This window comes from Mustela lutreola, chromosome 1, assembly GCF_030435805.1.
Source record: "Mustela lutreola isolate mMusLut2 chromosome 1, mMusLut2.pri, whole genome shotgun sequence".
Lineage (NCBI taxonomy): Eukaryota > Metazoa > Chordata > Mammalia > Carnivora > Mustelidae > Mustela > Mustela lutreola.
The window spans coordinates 118545566-118563317 of NC_081290.1; the positions used below are offsets into that span (position 1 = coordinate 118545566).

The 17752-nt window shown below is 38.4% G+C and overlaps 1 protein-coding gene across 8 annotated transcripts in view; it reads left to right on the forward strand.

Moving 5' to 3' along the window:
• FAM13A (family with sequence similarity 13 member A) overlaps positions 1–17752 on the forward strand; it is a 368957-nt gene that overhangs the window by 19491 nt on the left and 331714 nt on the right. For 3 of the 8 annotated variants that reach the window (XM_059172900.1, XM_059172905.1, XM_059172933.1), the window contains exon 1: positions 8849–9065. The exons of 1 other annotated variant lie outside the window; for it this stretch is intronic. In XM_059172900.1, the coding sequence (XP_059028883.1) occupies positions 8961–9065 (105 nt within the window). In that variant the 5' untranslated portion in view covers positions 8849–8960. Of the gene's footprint in view, positions 1–8847; positions 9066–17752 lie in introns of those variants that run through there. 4 more of the 8 variants (XM_059172923.1, XM_059172951.1, XM_059172940.1 and 1 more) reach the window with 2 other exon arrangements.

The following is a 17752-nucleotide window of genomic DNA, read 5'->3' on the forward strand; positions in this document are numbered from 1 at the left end:
GATCTCAGAGTCCTGGGGTCGAGTCCCACATCTGGCTATCTGCTCAGCAGGGAGTCTGCTTCCCTTCCTCTCTCTCTGCCTGCCTCTTGCCTGCTTGTGATCTCTCTCTGTCAAATAAATAAATAAAATCTTAAAAAAAATTTTCAAATCCCTTACAAATCATGTTTATGCTCACACATTTTCAATTTTTTTTCTGATGATACTCATGGGATCCCTATTTCTTATCCTGACTTGGAAGTGAGTCCTAAAGTGCTTCCAGTGACAACCAAAGATTTATCACCACACATTTTAATGCATTAGTTGTACAAATATTTGTTGTGGGGCTTGGGAGGAAATACCATAAGATATTACTCTGTCCTCAAAAGATTTCAATCAAGAAAGGTAGATTTGCAAACTATAACAATCCCATGTGTAAATATTTTACTAGTGGTTTAAACCAGCCATATGTCCGTACAGAGAAGCAGTGATAGTCAGGAATGCTAGTGGCATTGGTGTTGGGCATTGAAAAAAAAAAAATTGCAAAGAAATTTCTGGCAAATACAAGATCATAAACAAAAGTTCTGAAGTGAGACAGTGTTCACCTTAATTTAAAGAACAACAATGTATTTGTTTCCTATTGGTGCTATAACAAATTACCAGAAACTTAGTGGCTTCCAGCAGCACAACATTATTTTCTTACTGTTCTAGAGATCAGAAATCTGAAATCAGGAACCCATATGATTAGATTGAGCCCAGAGAATCCAGGATAATCTCCCCATCTCAAGATCTGTAATTTAGGGGCGCCTGGGTGGCTCAGTGGGTTAAAAACCTCTGCCTTCGGCTCAGGTCTCTGCTCAGTGGGGAGCCTGCTTTCTCCTCTTTCTCTGCCTGCCTCTCTGCCTACTTGTGATCTCTGTCTGTCAAATAAATAAATAAAATCCTAAAAAAAAAAAAAAAAATCTGTAACTTAAATATACCTGCAAGATCTCATTTGTCATGCAAAGTGATGTATTTACAAGTTTTGGGAACTGGGAAGTGGACATCTTTTGCGGGGGGTAGGGGGTATTATCCAGCCCACCACAACAGAAAGGCTAGAATTTAAGGTATGTAATGGGGATAAAAATGGTATGGAATTTGATTTTGAAACACTCTGAAAGCCATGCTAAGGAGTTTGGAACTTAATCTATAAGCCAGCAGCGTTTATTCTTTAAAAAAAGTTTAAAAATATGAAAATAGATGCTCAATTCCATGTGTATACACTCAAAATTCAGATATAATTACTTGGATCATCACAGATCCCTTGAAGGTAATATAAGGAGCCTTTAGACCTAAAGAGAAAGAAATGAGCAGGAAAGTAACATAATCAAATCTGCTTCATAAGTGTAGTTAGTAGTGTAGTTGAACCAAAGGAATGCTGATGAGGCACAACATTTAAAAATTCTTTAATTAAAAAAAATGGCTGGTAGAATTGAGAGGAAATTGGCTTGAAAATTTTTTCGGAGATAGAATAAATAGGCTATGATGATTAAAGAAGCCAAGGAAGGCTGAAGCAGCCTTTGAGATATTTATGAAAAGGCTCTTAATGTATACTTGCTACTGAAATTTCCTCCCACTGTGTGACTGATTTCTGGAGTCCTCCTGAAATCAAATGCAACTTCCTATTCAAACATGTTCTGTTGTCCGGCTAATCAGTTCCTTCTGTTAGTAGGGTAACTATATAATAAATATTCTAAACTGAGACAGTGATTCTTTTAAACCATTTTTTAAGATCTTCAAATAAAACTTATAAAACTTACTTATAAAACCGAAAATGGATATTTCTGTAAAGCTTCCTTTATAGGATGTGGTGGCCCAGAATATCTCCTGGTGGAATATTTTGAGATGGTCAGCGTAAGCCTTCTCTGGTCCTTATCTCATAAACTGGCCCATAGGACCTTGTGTTGGAGTTAGAGGTAGAGGAATGAAGCCTTGTTGTCAAGGTGAAAACGCACAGGGCCAGCAGTGAAAAGATCTTTGCAATGAAGAGAGAGACTTTTTAGTGAAGGATCATATCGAAATGCCATCTGTTGGGAGTGATATTTAGAAAAGTCCCTAGGGATGTCATGGACTTTGGTTAGTGTTCTCGTGGCATTGTCCTTTTTGTAAAGTTGAAGTTCAATTCATCTCGGTCTGAATATTTAGATTTTTTTGTTCTGCTAGCTCTTTTTCTCTAAAATGTATTTCACCCTCAAGTACAGAATTGGATCCATTTAGCTTTTTACCCATTGCCTCCCTTCTTGCCACTCTTGATCACTCCTCATGAAGACTGTTACCTCTTAAGGATGGAAATCAAACATATCCTACTTTCTCCAAGGTAGTTAAATTTTAAGAATTTTACATTTCAGACAGCTTGGTAAATTGTACACGTGGCCTTTTCTTCTTTATAGGGTTGATATGAATGAGTGAAAACTTAAACCTCAGATGAGAGAACAATACAAAATCCAGGGATCACTGACCATGCCTTTATCCCCCAAGGAAATCTGAAGTGATGAGGACTGGAAGTTCATCGTTTCATCTCCCACAATCTCATATAGCTTCTTTAGGAGATGCTTAAGCTTGAAGACGAGGCTGCCCAGCATCTCTTCACGGCACCCAAGAGCCATCTTTGAGCTGTCCCTGGTTGCCAGTGACAGCAAATCACAGCAAATCATATAAGACACCCACAGCATCTGCTCAAAATCAAACCTGCCTCCACATATTTACCACTTACAGCATTTCTGATTCCTCTTAGTAGATCCAGCTTTTCCATCTGGTATCCCTTCCCTTCACCCAAAAATGCCTTTTAGCATTTCTCACAGTGTGAATTGACTGATGACAAATTCACTCAGCTTTCATCTATCTCAAAATGTTTTTATTTCACCTTCATTTTTTTTGAAGAATATTTTCTCTGGGGATATGTCATTTTAGTTTTGTAAGAGTTTCTTTGCCTTCTCCCACCCCCTTCAAAAATAATTCATATATATCAGTCCATTATTTTCTGGTCTCCAGTATTTCCTATGAGAACCAAGTTGTCATTCCTCTTGTTCCATCAAAGGCAAAATATCTTTCTCTGATTTACTTTTAAGGTTTTTTTCCTTTAACTCTCATGGTTAGCACTGTCAAAAATATGTGTGGTTTTCTTTATCCTTCTAAATGTTGTAGAGCTGAGGGTTAGTGTTTATTATCAATTGAAAATTTTCAGCTTAGTTTCAAAAACATTTTTTTTTAGTCCATTCTCACTCTAATCTCCTTCTAGGACTCTAATTAGACTCTATGATATTATTCTCTACATGACTGACATTCTTTTCTTCTTTCTGTATTTTAAGATTCCACATATAAAAATGGAAGTCTTGATTACTATCTTCTTAGGATGCTGGCAGGAGGGAGTCCTTCTAATGCCCTGGTCTCGCCCTTTGCTATTACCTCCCTTAGCCTCAGCTTTTCCAGAAACACTGAAAGGGGATGCTACTCATAATTGCAACTGAATCAGCAACCATAAATTGGAACTTTGCCAGGCAGACTAGAGTTTAAGATACCCTATGTATTAGGCAGTATTTCATTGTCTTGGAAATCAAACATTAGAATCCTCCTTCGTGCTTTTCTTGACTACATGACACCTCTTTTGCCTCTTATATAAAGTCAATTCTCAGTCTTACAAGTTCTTTCTACAAAGTTTGTGATTTATCTTTCAGTGTTTAAATTCAAGATATTTCCCTCTCAGCTGGGCATTTGTTAAAAGGGTCCATTTATTTACATGAAGTTTCCTTTTTATTCTAGTATATTTTAGTCAGACCTCTGATTAACCTGGCACTACTTTTGTCAAGCTATTTTCTACTTAAGAACCCACGGAGGTTCTTACTATTTGGGATTCTGCTGAGATTTCTTATTCTTCTGTTTAAAGTCCCTTACTTTTCATGCTGATATCTTTTTGTGCACCACATAGACCCACATTAGAATGCCCTCTCCTTCCCCTGCCGTCCTCATCAATGACCTGTAGAAGTCACCTCAACACCTAGTGCCTGAAGCTCCAGTTCCAGTCTCTTCCTTCCATCACATTTTTTCCTGTCATCAAATCCATTTCAAATTTGATTATACAGTTTTGTGTATTGTATTTACTAATTGAAGGATTAAGATTCAAGTGCCTTCGGGGGCCATGAGGTAATCATAAACTGTGGAACAGGCAGAGTAAAGAACAATGGGTATTAAAGTGTTTGTGTTGATTTTTATTCCTAGCAATGGTAATTCCCACCTAGGTACATGGTATTTCAGATCATTAAGCAGGGAGATAAAATGGCCAAACAGAATACCTTCTCAAGATTTGCAAATTGTGTCCTAAAATTTTTTCTCCATATACTTTGTAGCTCAAGTAATACACCATTCTTTATATCTTGTCTTAGCCATAATTAGTAGAATGGTAATAGATGCACATTGTACATTAAGTGCTTTTGAAGTTTAGAAGTAAAAATATGGTTTTAGGAAATGTAATGGAAAAATAAATTGTTTTCAAAAGAAAACAGTGCTCTTGTCTTGTCTCCCAGGCCTGAGGAATGGACCATCCCATTCCCATTAGCACTCTTGCTCACTTCTCACAGCCCAGGGTCTGAATCTCTCCTTCCGTGGACACTGGCAAAGTGGACTTGCTTTGGCTTCCAAAGAAGGTTAGGGAATGGTATCCAGCAGTCTAACCTTAGCCAAGAGACATGCCAAGAGTTAAGGTTGGGCCATAAGTAGGGCTGGATAAAGGGACATTAAGCAAGTTAGTGAGGTAGTAATAGATGCAGGTCAAACAGTGGGGCTTAAATAATGACCCCTGGAATTGGGATGTCTAAGCTAGAGGCATGTCAAAGAATGAGGAGACCAGCATTGTGTACCTGACAAAAAGACAAAGGTAAATTTATTGACTATCATAGTGGGGAAAAGCTCTGCTGGTCTTTTTGAGCAGAGCAGACTGATGATAACTACATAGGGTTTTTGAAAAGTGGGGAGTTAGGACGGGTGGGTTTTCAGGAGTGTGACATCATTGGAAGAAGAGTGGTTACTCGATGCGACGATTTCTGATTGGTTGACATTTGAAGTCCTGCTTACTAGAGTGAGCCATTTCTTGATTGGGTTGTTACTGGTCAGTTGGCTTGCAAAACCACTTGGTTTACTGAGGCAAGTTGCTGATTGATTGAACAGGTTAAAAATAAATTATGTTGGCTATTTGTTACCATGGCTGCCAAACAATCAATCTTTTCCTGGGAGGATGGTAATTTTTTTCCCTTAAATGGGATGAGAATACATCTAGATTTCAGAAAAGAAATATGAGCATCAGATTATGAATTGGACCTCTTTTTGGAAAATCCTTCAGAAAATAATTAGAAGGTAAAAATAGCCCCAAGGTCAGGTAACGGAGCAGTCATAACAAAGTAGACTAATAAACCCAAGAAAGACCTACTTCCTGTTGTTTTTCAAGGAACCAAAGCCCATAGGATATTCTTTCTATGGCTCCATGAGGATTCTCATGCCCAGTAATGTTACAGAATACCCCAGAGCAAGGGTCAGCAAACTTTTTCTGTAAGTAGTCAGATGGTAAATGTTTTAGGCCTTGAGGGCCATCATTTCAGTCTCTGTTCCATTTCCTAACCTTGGCTACTATAGTACCAAAGCAGCCATCCATATGTAAACAGATGGGTGCCACTAGAGATGGTCTGGAGTAGCTGGATTGGACCTGTGGTGGCCACATGAGGCTTGTAGATTATAGTTTGCTGACTCCTGACCTAGAACAAGTATTCTTGTTTTATACTGCTAAGGAATCAAAACCAAAATATCTGAACTTCTCTGTCAAGAGAGAGTACATCAATAATAAATAGTTAACTAAGTGACTTCTGATTTCCTATGTGGTTGGATGACATTGATTACAGTCCGGGTAGGATACTACTGGAGATATAGCTGAGATAGAAGTAAAGCTGGAGTATAGACAGAGTTCAGGGTGAAAAGCCTCCAATGTCCCATTTCCAGTGGGCATCAGGTGGGGATGCTGTCAATGCCACAAGCACCACACCCCATGATACTTGCTAGTCTCTTGCTTAATGGCCTGCAGTACTATATCTGCTGACTACTGCTGTTCTTCTGACAACTGTTAGTGCTACTTCAGCTGAAGAGATCCTGTCTTTTGAAAACTGATACCTCTGCCAGTTAACATCAGAGAGCTTGACTTTGAAGTATTTTCAGATTTTTGGAGGCTACAGGATAACCTGGCCTTTTTTAGCTTCCTTTATCACCCTTCCCCAGGTTAGAGGATCATTTGAATGACAGTGTTCTGTGGGCTTGACCGTCAGTTGTGAAGTCCCCTTGACTTCTTCCTCCAGGGAGCCCACGATCTTGAAAATAGGACATCCTTTGTCCTGGCCTGGTATTCTGCATTTCTGGGAGTAGTCATGGAATTAGCCCTCCAGAGCGAACTGTTCTGAAAAGTACTTTCTACAATTCCTTTATTCGTTCTTGGGGGGTGGGGAAACACAGCTCATATTTTAGATCAGCAAATCTTTTGTTTGTGGCTTATGTATCTTAAGACTCTTGTAAATGAATACTTAGGAATATATATATTTGCCTGCTCAGAGAACTTTTTGGAATTGGACTCTACTATCACTTGCATCTCAAATATTTGAGATTCTATTTTCAGATACATTTCATGGAAGAAACATTGTTTGATGTGAAGAATGTCTTTTAGTGCCTTTTGTTAAATGGCCTATTTAGGTTTTTTTTTTTTTCTGCAGTGAAATGTAGTCATTACCAAGAATAAGGATAAAAACTTGTCATGGTACTAATTTTACCTTATAATAGTACGTTAGAATTCATGAAAATTAGGATTAGATTTTTTGTCATCATTGTGTAGTATTATCTAAAACAGAAATAAGATGTTTAAATGTGTTAGAAATAATAATAATATGAATATAATATTTTGATACTCTAACATGATCTAACATTACTGAATGGTTTTGAAATCCATCATGAAAGATTGGAAAGGAGCAATAAAATTTTGAAAAAGATGAGAGAGGGCTATCTTTATCAGCTATTTAAGTAAATTATAAAGATATAGTTATTCAAATATTATGGAAATGGAATAAAACTAGACAGACTGTGAAAGAAAGAAAAAAACTCGATTTCTACTTGCCTACTTGTGATCTCTGTCAAATAAAAAAAAACAACAAAAAAAGCTTTATTTACTTGTTTTCATTCCTCCCTTCTCCCATTGGATGATCCATGAGAGAAGGTCCTAGGTCTTTTTTTATCATTGTATTTTCTATAGCAGAGTGCCTGACCCAGCATAGGTAATAAATGTTGATTGGGTAATGTTGGGTGATGAGCCTCTAGGTGACCTAACCTTCAGGCTTTTATTTTTATTTTTCACTTGATAATACTTATATAAACATAAAAAGGAGACACATTTTTAATGTATTAGAAAAAGTTTTATAATTTTCTTTAGCAGTTAGACTAGTTTTCTAGTGAGTACATAGAAATGATAAAATCTAGATTAGGTGGTATAGAAAAAAAAGTTTTATTTTTCAGTGGAGAAGTCCATTCCCCTACTCCCATTCCATTGTATGGGATTGTGTTGTTCTGCCTTTGCGGAGGTAATGTTTACAGTGTTCTATATGCATGCATAGAAGTAAAATGTACTTCGTCATGTCCTATAGCTTGCTTATCACAATTTTCTTTCTTTTTCTTTTTTTTTTTTAAGATTTTTATTTATTTATTTGACAGACAGATCACAAGTAGGCAGAGAGAGGAGGAAACAGGCTCCCCACTGAGCAGAGAGCCCGATGCAGGGGTTGATCCCAGGACCCTGGGATCATGACCTGAGCCGAAGGCAGTGACTTTAACCCACTGAGCCACCCAGGTGTCCCGCTTATCACAATTTTCTATCTTGGCTTTGCTCTGGGTGGTACTCTTGGTTGACTAGACATATACAAAGTATACTAGATTTGAAGCGAAATATTAAATGGGGAACTGATTTCAGGCTTCCTTTGTCTTCCCACCCCATCCCCTTAAGATATGACTTTATTATGTTTTATTTTTGGAGGCAATTTAAGTCTTTTAGAATTGGGAAAAGTGAAACTCCTCATGTAGTGTTAGCCAACATTCTCTCAAATGTGCCACTAAAAAAGATTTGATTAAAAAAGTGGTGATTAAAAAAAATAGTTTTCTTCTGGCTTACATAAAAATGATATTTTAGCTATCAGTTCAGATATTTGGAAATTGTGAAGTCTTCCATTTTTTAATGACACAGCATAGGAAGTAGGACATTATTGAAAGGTCAACTAGAGGCTTATTTTTCAGACTATAAATCACACAGGTTGAATTGTGGAAGTCTAGAAACGTGTTGTTTTATGTTCATCACCATTCTATGTTAATAAGATAATTAAAAAGTAATTAGAAGTGGTAGCAGCTACATGAAATGATTATCTTCATTTAGAACAATTCTGATAGAATAAAAGCGGAGGGAAGAAAATTTTGATAGAATTTCACTGGTTTCTAAGGGGCACTGGGAAGTGAAAAGTGCCTCAGAAAAGTGAGGAATGTGCCTGCAGATTGCAACCTGAGTGTGACTATGTGAGGTTTTCTTAGGAGTAGCCAGGAGGAAGCAAGTTTGCATTTTCACGTTTTGCACCAAATCCTGTTAAAGAATGCCAGCAGGTGATTGGCGTTTTTCTGAACAGAGAAAGCCTGTGTGTGGTATCTGGCAAGTCAGGTTTAAGAAAAAGATGTCAGCAACTTAAGGCCCATGTCACATGACATCCTGGGCTTGCCAATACTAGACGCTCTGGATCAGGTTTCAACTCCAGGCTGTCCTGCCAGCCATGTGGGTTCAGCCGAATGAGAAGCAAAACCTCACTTCCGAAAATGTTAGGAGCTGCCCTTCGCTTGCCGTGAGGCCTCCGGATCCGGAGCTTGTTTTCAAATGAGAGCCTCTCTACTGAATGGAATTTTCATATTCCGCTGTCATTTTGATGCTCTCTTCTGGGCTTCATCACTTCTACCAGGCACTTCCTGCGAGAATGGGGGCAGGCGCTCTCGCCATCTGTGTAAGTACAGCCTGCCCCTGTCTTCTGTGGACCCCATGGGGCTGAGGAGAGGCCTGCTGCCCTCCTGCTTCTGAGGAGATGTTTACGTGATTCTGTCTTTACTTTCTGGGAGGTGGGGGAAGGTTCCTTACTTTATGTCCGTTTGAATAGATAGGAATTTAACAGCGTTTCGGGCAGCTTTCAGCATTTTTTGTCTACTTGCCTTTCCAAAAAAGATGAAGAGAGATGCCTGCCTCTGCCTGCGGGAGTTTCCTCAGCTCAGTCAGCCTGATTTAAAAGTCGAGCACTCTCCAGCATTTCAGACTTTGTTGTTCGGAATGTGTAAAACAGGAATGTTTAATGGCAGTTACTGGAAAAATCTAGAGGCTAGCCAGAGAATGAATTAAACGAACCATTAATTTGTGCCTTCTGAGTTTGTGTATGACCTTTTTCTAGTCACATTTTTGTTTTCAGTTAGTAATGCTAGAGTTTCTGTTTCAGCATGGTTGCTGAAAGGGACCGGGAAAGAGCTTGTTTGGTACCCGTTTGTGAATCCTTAACTGACTGTAAAAATTTCTGGTCGTTACAATGTAGAAGCATCAGTAACTAACACCGATGTAAGATCCAGGGGAAAATGTGTATACTTCTAAGGCTGAATTAATGGATTTCAAAAGCTGTTCTGTTGCTGCTTATATATAACTTTTTGCAAGTGGCCAGGTATTGTGAATCATACATATCACAGAATGCTGGGGTTTAAATTTTTATTCAGTGTGTAGAAAATGCGTGTATATTTAGCATACTTATATTTCAAGCTGGTGTTGTATTCCAAGAGAGCATTGTTATTTGTCTCTAAATGAGCTACGTGAGAAGTATCTTATTCTTTATTATCAACTTAACCACTCACTTTTGTATCATTACATTAGGTTCGACCTCTCCCCTCCCCCTCCTTTAAGTTTCAGAAATGGCTGCAATTTATTGTAGCTTTGGATGGCATCCTAATATTTATATAGAAATATCTGGGCAATTTTTTACACATATGCCCCAAATGATCACCAGATTGTATATCAGTCCCACAGACTGAATTTTCTTGGTAAAACTCCCTCACTTATGCGCCTGGAACTTTTCGGTACCCTGTGTCCTTGTCTGGGTGTCTCTGGTCCTTTTAGTCCTGAGGCTTGGAGCATCCAGGTTTCTATGTGGTTATCTTCCCAGTCTTATAAAACACTTCAGGACTGGAAATGTGTGGCATGTGAGGCAGCAGGGCGACGTATTTGTTAGGAGATTTGCAGTCATCTCTGATTAGATCCTTATTTCTTGCCTGCGAGGAATCTTTATTTCTTGGCCTGCATGCATTGATCTCTACCTTGACTGAAATGCAGGCAGACCCATGTAGGAAACTCTATGTTTTTCCTTATTTTAATCCAGAGTATACACAAAATTTCATTAAGGTGGATACAAAAATTATACAATTTAAAAGATTATTCACTGTAGTAGAGGAGTACTAGACCGAGAGGAGTTCTCGATCTTTCCCATTCTTAAACTTTAGGTTAGTTAGCCTTTGTGCTCTATCCCAGTTCTTAGGAGCAAATGTTTGTTTTCATTTAGTGTAGTGTTTCTGGAAAAACACAGCTATTGGAGAACAAATTTTTAATGTTTCTGGCAGAAAAGTGAGAATTAATCAAATAAAACATAGGGGCTAGTATACTTGTTTTTAGTTTGGGACTTCTTTACCTAGACATTTATGTTAGCAACTGTTCAGGTATCCTGCTACTGAAGATAATTATTGTTGTTGTTGTTTAAGAATTTTATTTTATTTAAATTCAATTAATTAACATATGGTGTCTTATCAGTTTCAGGGGTAGAGTTCAGTGACTCATCAGTTGCATAGAACACCCAGTGCTCGTTGCATCATGTGCCCTCCTTAATGCCCATCACCCAATTTCCTCATCCTCTACCCCTCTCCCCTCCAGCAACCCTCAATTTATTTCCTAGAGTTAAGAGTCTCTTATGGTTTGTCTCCCTCTCTGATTTTGTCTTGTTTTTCCCTCCCTGCCCCTATGATCCTCTGTGCTATTTCTTATGTTCCACATATGAGTGAAATACTATACTTGTCTTTCTCTGCTTGACTTATTTCATTTAGTATAGTATGCTCTAGCTCTGTCCACATTGTTGCAAAGGTCAAGCTTTAATTTTTTGACATCTGAGTAATATTCCAGTGTGTGTGTGTTCACCATGAGAAATAGTTGTTCTTTAGACAAAAAGAGTGTCAGATATTTGTAGTGTGTGCACGCATGCATCTATATGTTGACATGGGGCAGACTTATTTCAAAGACATTCCATTTCTGTGTTCCTTGACTAACCACCTTTTTCTTCCTCATTCCTTTTATCTCTTCCATATTACTAGTGCTGCTAGTAAAACCACACTGGGCTCAAAATTTTATTTGTATTACTATTCATATTTATGAAGAAGTTGTACCTTCTTCACTATTAACATCTATTTTTTCTTCAATAAACCACATCCAGGGAAATGAAAACGATGCCTGCCAGTTAATATTGCCTTACTCTCTTCTAGTTTTAAAGGTCACTTAGGTGAGATGATTCAAGATCTCAGGAAAGTCTTGAGTCTTCCAGACCTCTTGCGCCTCCTGCTATTCTGTCTAACGTGGCTTCTGCGTGTTTTGAGGCAGGTGGGTTGAGAGTGGGAGCTGGCATATTCTAATGGCTGGAGAAAGAGGGGCCTAGAGTACATGCCTGTTGATTCTTACTCTCTGGATATTTTGTCTGTGGTGAGTTCAGGTATCAGACCTTTGGCGAATTGATGGACAAGTTCTGTTGGTATCATCAGGGCCCTGCAGTCCACTCCTCCTGACACCTCCAACTTTGTTGGTGCTGGGAATAATTCCAAGGGTATCCTTAGCCTTTGTCCCTAACTTGAGCCCCTCCACTCCTGTAGCCTCAACACCCAGTGTCCTCAGCTACCTTACATCTATCCCATCATGCAGGCAGGAGCTATGGTCTTGGTACAGAAAGGCTCACAAACCATATTAAGATATTCTGGTCACAGATTTATTGAGTCACTTTGCAGCACAAAGCAGGGAGGGGAAAGATCAGCTAGGCTTACCTATGTAGAAAGGGTTTCAGTGGGATGAAAGGTGCATATTCTGTGTCCTGTGTTACATAATATTCATCTGTCCTGTCTTTCATCTTCTCTACCACATCAGTCTTTCCTGACCACAACAGATTTTACAAAGACCAGTACTGAATGGGAGCAAGGTCCCCAGCAGATGGGGAACTTGCTTGCTTTATCATCAGAGGCAAGTGTGTGCCCAGTTATAGCTGTAACTTGCTAATATACTCCTGAACAACTATGGATTTTTTTTATATATTTTATTTATTTATGTGACACACAGAGAGAGAGATCACCACAAGTAGGCAGAGAGGCAGGCAGAGACAGGGAGGGAAGCATGCTCCTCACTGAGCAGAGAGCCCGACGCGGGGCTCAATCCCAGGACCCTGAGATCATGACCTGAGCTGAAGGCAGAGGCTTTAACCCACTGAGCCACCCAGCTGCCCCACAACTATGGATTTTTATTGCATATCTCAGGCAGACTGTACATGGGGCCGGCATGGGTGTAATCAATGGGTAACTGATTTAAGACATGAATATTTGGTGTCTCATAAATGTTAGATGCCTAAGTTAGTTCTTCTCTCTCTATTTAATTATCTATGTTGACTGTCTACCATGCTATCTCCTTACTTATTGTTAATACTTAGTTAGACTTCTCCTCATTGATAGTTTCTCTTTGTTCTCTATTTAGCCAAACTGAATTTTCTTACCTAATATTTGTTTGTTGTATTATTCAAGTTCAAGTTCCAAACCCATCATAGTCATCTTTGTTGTTTCTACTTTGACGTTTGGTTCCAAATTCATCCCACACAGACTACGTTTAGGTTTCTTAAATGTCGCGATGAGTTTCTTCACTTTTTTCCCCACCTCCTGTGTTTTCTTGTCTTTGTTTTGTTTGTTTAGAGTTTTAGAAAGAATATGGGCTTTGGAGCTAGGCAGACCTGAGCTTCAATCTTGGTTCTGTTATCACTTTACTCTGATCTTAAACATTACTAAGCAGTATGCTTTCTTGATAGTTTATTTTAAAGAGCTTTCACCATTTTGTTCATCTTCCTTGACTTATATTAATTAGTCTTACTAGCAGACAGTAAAGTTTGGACACAAGGTGTCATATCTTACTTGTATCTCTTACCTATTGCTCAGGGCTAGGATGTAGTTGTTAAATAAATGTTAGGTTTTGCAGTTTCACCTCTCTTTTCTGTGCTAATGCATGACTTAAATGTATTTTACTTTATTTTTTTAAAAGATTTTATTTATTTGACCGAGACAAAAAGCACGTGCTTGGGAGCACAAGCAGGCTCCCCGCTGAGCAGGGAGCACAATGCCCATTCGATTCATGACCCTGGGATCATGACCTGAGCCAACTGCTTAACCGACGGAGTCACTCAGGCACCCCTATCATATTTTATTTTTAAATGGATCTTTTGAAGACCTTCCAAAAGCTAAAGGCATGTCTGCAAAGGGATTCTGTCTTTGATGGTGCTTTTGTGATAATAGCACAGTTTTCCATTTATGCGAATGAGCAACATAATTATAAGTATTTTGTACTTTTGAGTCTCCCAACTGAACAGCACATTAATTTTCTTACTATCAAGCTGCATGCAGTCAATGCAGGTATAACTCTGCACATCATTCCATCTGAGATGATGTGTAGGCTGGTCAGGGCATAGCCTTCCCTGCATGTAATCTGCTTTATTCAGGGTAATTAACACCGAGTGACCCAACAGGAAAATCCTGAAAGATATCTCAGTAGCTCAGGGAAACAGATGAATTTGTAGATTACTCAAAATCTGATGCAGGTTAACAGACTCTGTGCTCGTCCGGTGACTCCAGTATCCAGGCTGCCTCCATTCTGTGAAACAATTGCTATTTCAGCATGTGACCACGTATCTCCTGGTTTATATCAGGGAAGAAAGGAGATGGAGGAGGCATGCATGCTTTTACCTGCCTCATTCTGGAAGTGATTCGTTTCTCTTCTCAAAGTTCATTGATTTGAACTAGTCATATATGGCCGTTTAAGCAAAGGTGGTTTGGAAATGTAGAGAAATATCTCGTGGAATATTTATAAACACTATCTCTGGCCCATAACCTAAATTGCTTAAATCAGAGGGAAATGTATGCTCCATGACTGGGATAAAGCCATCAGTCTCTAATTCCCCTACTGAATATAAACAAGAAATCAGACACCCCAGGTGCTGCTGACAAATATCTTATCTATGGATCAAGAGGGAAGGCAGCTTTAGGATAACTTAATACATCAGTGAATGGCAGAACAGTGCTGACATTCATGAGCCACTGAATCTACCAGCTCAGAATCTTTCCTTCCCCTGAACTCCTTTGTATTAGTATAATGGCATAATAAATGTCCTTATCATTTTAGCCAGTTTGAACTAGAATTTCAATTACTTGCAGTTAAAACATCTTACCTGAGACACTTCATCATGTAACGGCTCGCTGTGCGATGGTCTGAGGAAGCTTGTCATGAACTGGAATGAAGCAGGGTTAGAAGGCAGGACACATGGCTTTGATCTTGGCTCAGCCACTTACTGGTTGTTTGACCCTGAGCAAGATCCTCAACCTCTCTCTTTTCTTACCTATTAAAGAAGGATAATAGCCTAAATTGGATTATTATGAGAATCAAATAAAACTGTACTGTAAAAATACATTGAAAACTTCATAAGAACATTATCTTTATTATGTGGCAGCCTATTTTATTATCTTAAGGTGGTTTCTGTACTACTGTCATTATGGGTGGATTTTACTTCTTCACAATAAAAAGAATTCTGTGGTCTGAAGGGACTGTTGATATTATTGAATTTAGACCAAATTTTAAACAGGATTAAACTTTTAGTTTTGCTTTTTTTCTACAATAAATCAATGAGGTATTATAGGATGACAAGATTACCAGCAAGCAAATAAAGGCATGTAAATTTTCCTATGCAAATCTGAATTGTATTGCAGGAAGTATTTTCATCTCTGCCATACAGAATTCAAAAATCAAACAAAATCAGAGTCAAGTTTAGTGTCTGAGTATCAGTAAATTCTGGAAGTTTTTAGGTTGCTTATTTCGGGGTCAGGTTCTTTGAAGCACAGTTGGTTGTGTGTATTGGTTTAATGTCCATCTACAGAAGATTATATGGAAGCTTCCGTGACAGTGGTGAATAATGCAGAGGAGCATGAAGTAGCATATAAACATAGTGAAAGAATGGGGTAATTGGGCACAGGAGACTTGCTAAGATAATAAATTACATTAATTTTGATCTAAAATCTTAAAGCGGATTTGGGCAAATGAAATTCTAAAGATAAGAAGCTTGTGTGTAATAGTTTCTGAACTAGCAACTGTAAGAAAGCCAGCTTGAGTTTTTACCTGTAACCGTGGATTTCCACTGGTTTATAAAGAGGTATGCAAGTAATAGCATAATTTATTTAAGTTCTATAACTAAATATTTGAGTTTGTGTAACTAGCAGGTAGATTGGAGATTTTAAAAAGATTTATCATTCACAATGCTTGGTTTATGGGAAAGGATTGTACAACTTCAGATTATTAACAGCTACTTCAAGACTGTTAAGGTTGGAGGGTCTACCATATTGGATATTAACAGAAATTAAAACCGTTTAATAATAATGGCTGGCTACTCAGAGAAAAGTAATTGCTGGATTTCTTCTTTACTCTTTAAACTACAAACAGAATAAGAATATAAATACCAAAGTGAAACCATAAAACAATAATTTGGGATCAAGGAATGTCTTTGTAAAGGAGAACCAAATGAGAAACCCTAATGAAAAAGACTGGTGAATTTTTCTGACAGATAACTAAAATGTCTGCACAATCCCAAATTGCATAAACACAATTCCAAAAGAAACCTAGTAAAGATATTTACAACATACATGATTACAAAAATTAGTCTTTTTAATATAGAAAAATTTGTACAAATCAGTAAGAAAAAGAAAACAAGTCATTAGGAAATGAACCAAAGCTTATGAGTAGGAGGTTCACAAATAATACAAGTACTAATAAGACATAAGAAAATTGTTCAGTCTCATTCATAGTTAAATATGAGCAAACTTTAAAGTGTTTATATTATTCAGGGATGTCAGAAGAATCTTACATGCTTTTGATCAAGCTGTAAACCAGTGGAGCATCTTTGTAGGGCAATGTGGCAGTATGTGTCAAAATGTATACTTTGTATACCTATTGATCTAGCAATCTCATCTCTAGCAATTTATCTTACAGGTGATTGTACAATTATGTAAAAATGCTTGCAAGAATGTTCCTTGCTAGGGTACATGAGTGGCTCAGTGGGTTAAAGCCTCTACCTTCGGCTCGGGTCATGATCCCAGGGTCCTGGGATCGAGCCCTGCATCAGGCTCTCTGCTCAGCGGGGAGCCTGCTTCCCCTTCTCTCTCTGTCTGCCTCTCTGCCTACTTGTGACCTCTATCTGTCAAATAAATAAATAAAATCTTAAAAAAAAAAAAAAAGAATGTTCCTTGCTAAAATCTTGTAATAGCAAGAACTATAAATTAGTAAATATTAGTAAATCAGATCAGTTAAATCAATTACAGTATCTCTAGATAATGTAATACTAAACAGCTGTATCTGCCAATATGGAAGGACCTCCAAAATTGAGCAAGTAGCAAAAAGAGGGTGCATGAATACACAATAATATAGTTACAGTTGCCTTTTTTTTTTTTTTTTTAAAGATTTGATTTATTTGACAGAGCAGGAACACAAGCAGGGGGAGTGGGAGAGGGAAAGCAGGCTTCCTCCTGAGCAGGGAGCCCAATGTAGGGCTCGATCCCAGGACCCTGGGATAATGACCTGAACCAAAGGCAGACACTTAACAACTGAGCCACCCTTAATGCCCATCACACAGTTACCCCATCCTCCCCCACCTCTCCTCCAGCAACCCTCAGTTTGTTTCCTACACTTACAAGTCTCTCATGGTTTTTCTCCCTCTCTAATGACTTCCCATTCAGTTTTTCCTCCCTTTCCCTATGATCCTCTGCACCGTTTCTCATATTCCACATAGGAGTGAAACCATATGATAATTGTTGATTGACTTATTTTGCTCAGCATAATACTCTCCAGTTCCATCCACATTGATGTAAATGGTAAGTATTCATCCTTTCTGATGGCTGAGTAATATCCCATTGTATCTATACCACATCTTCTTTATCCATTCATCTGTCGATGGACAGCTGGGCTCTTTCCATAGTTTGGCTATTGTGGACATTGCTGCTATAAACATTGGGGTGCAGGTACCTCTTTGGATCACTACATTTGTATCTTTGGGCTAAATACCTAGTAGTGCAATTGCTGGGTCAGAGGTAGCTTAATTTTTAACTTCTTGAGGAAACGCCATGCTGTTTTCTAGAGTGGCTGTACCAGCTTGCATTCCCACCAATAGTGTAAGTGGGTTCCCCTTTCTCCATATCCTCATCAACATTTGTTGTTCCCTCTCTTGTTAATTTTAACCATTCTGACTGGTGTGAGTTGGTATCTCATTATGGTTTTGATTTGTATTTCCCTGATGTCAATGGAACATTTTTTTATGTGTCTGTTGGCGATTTGCATGTCCTC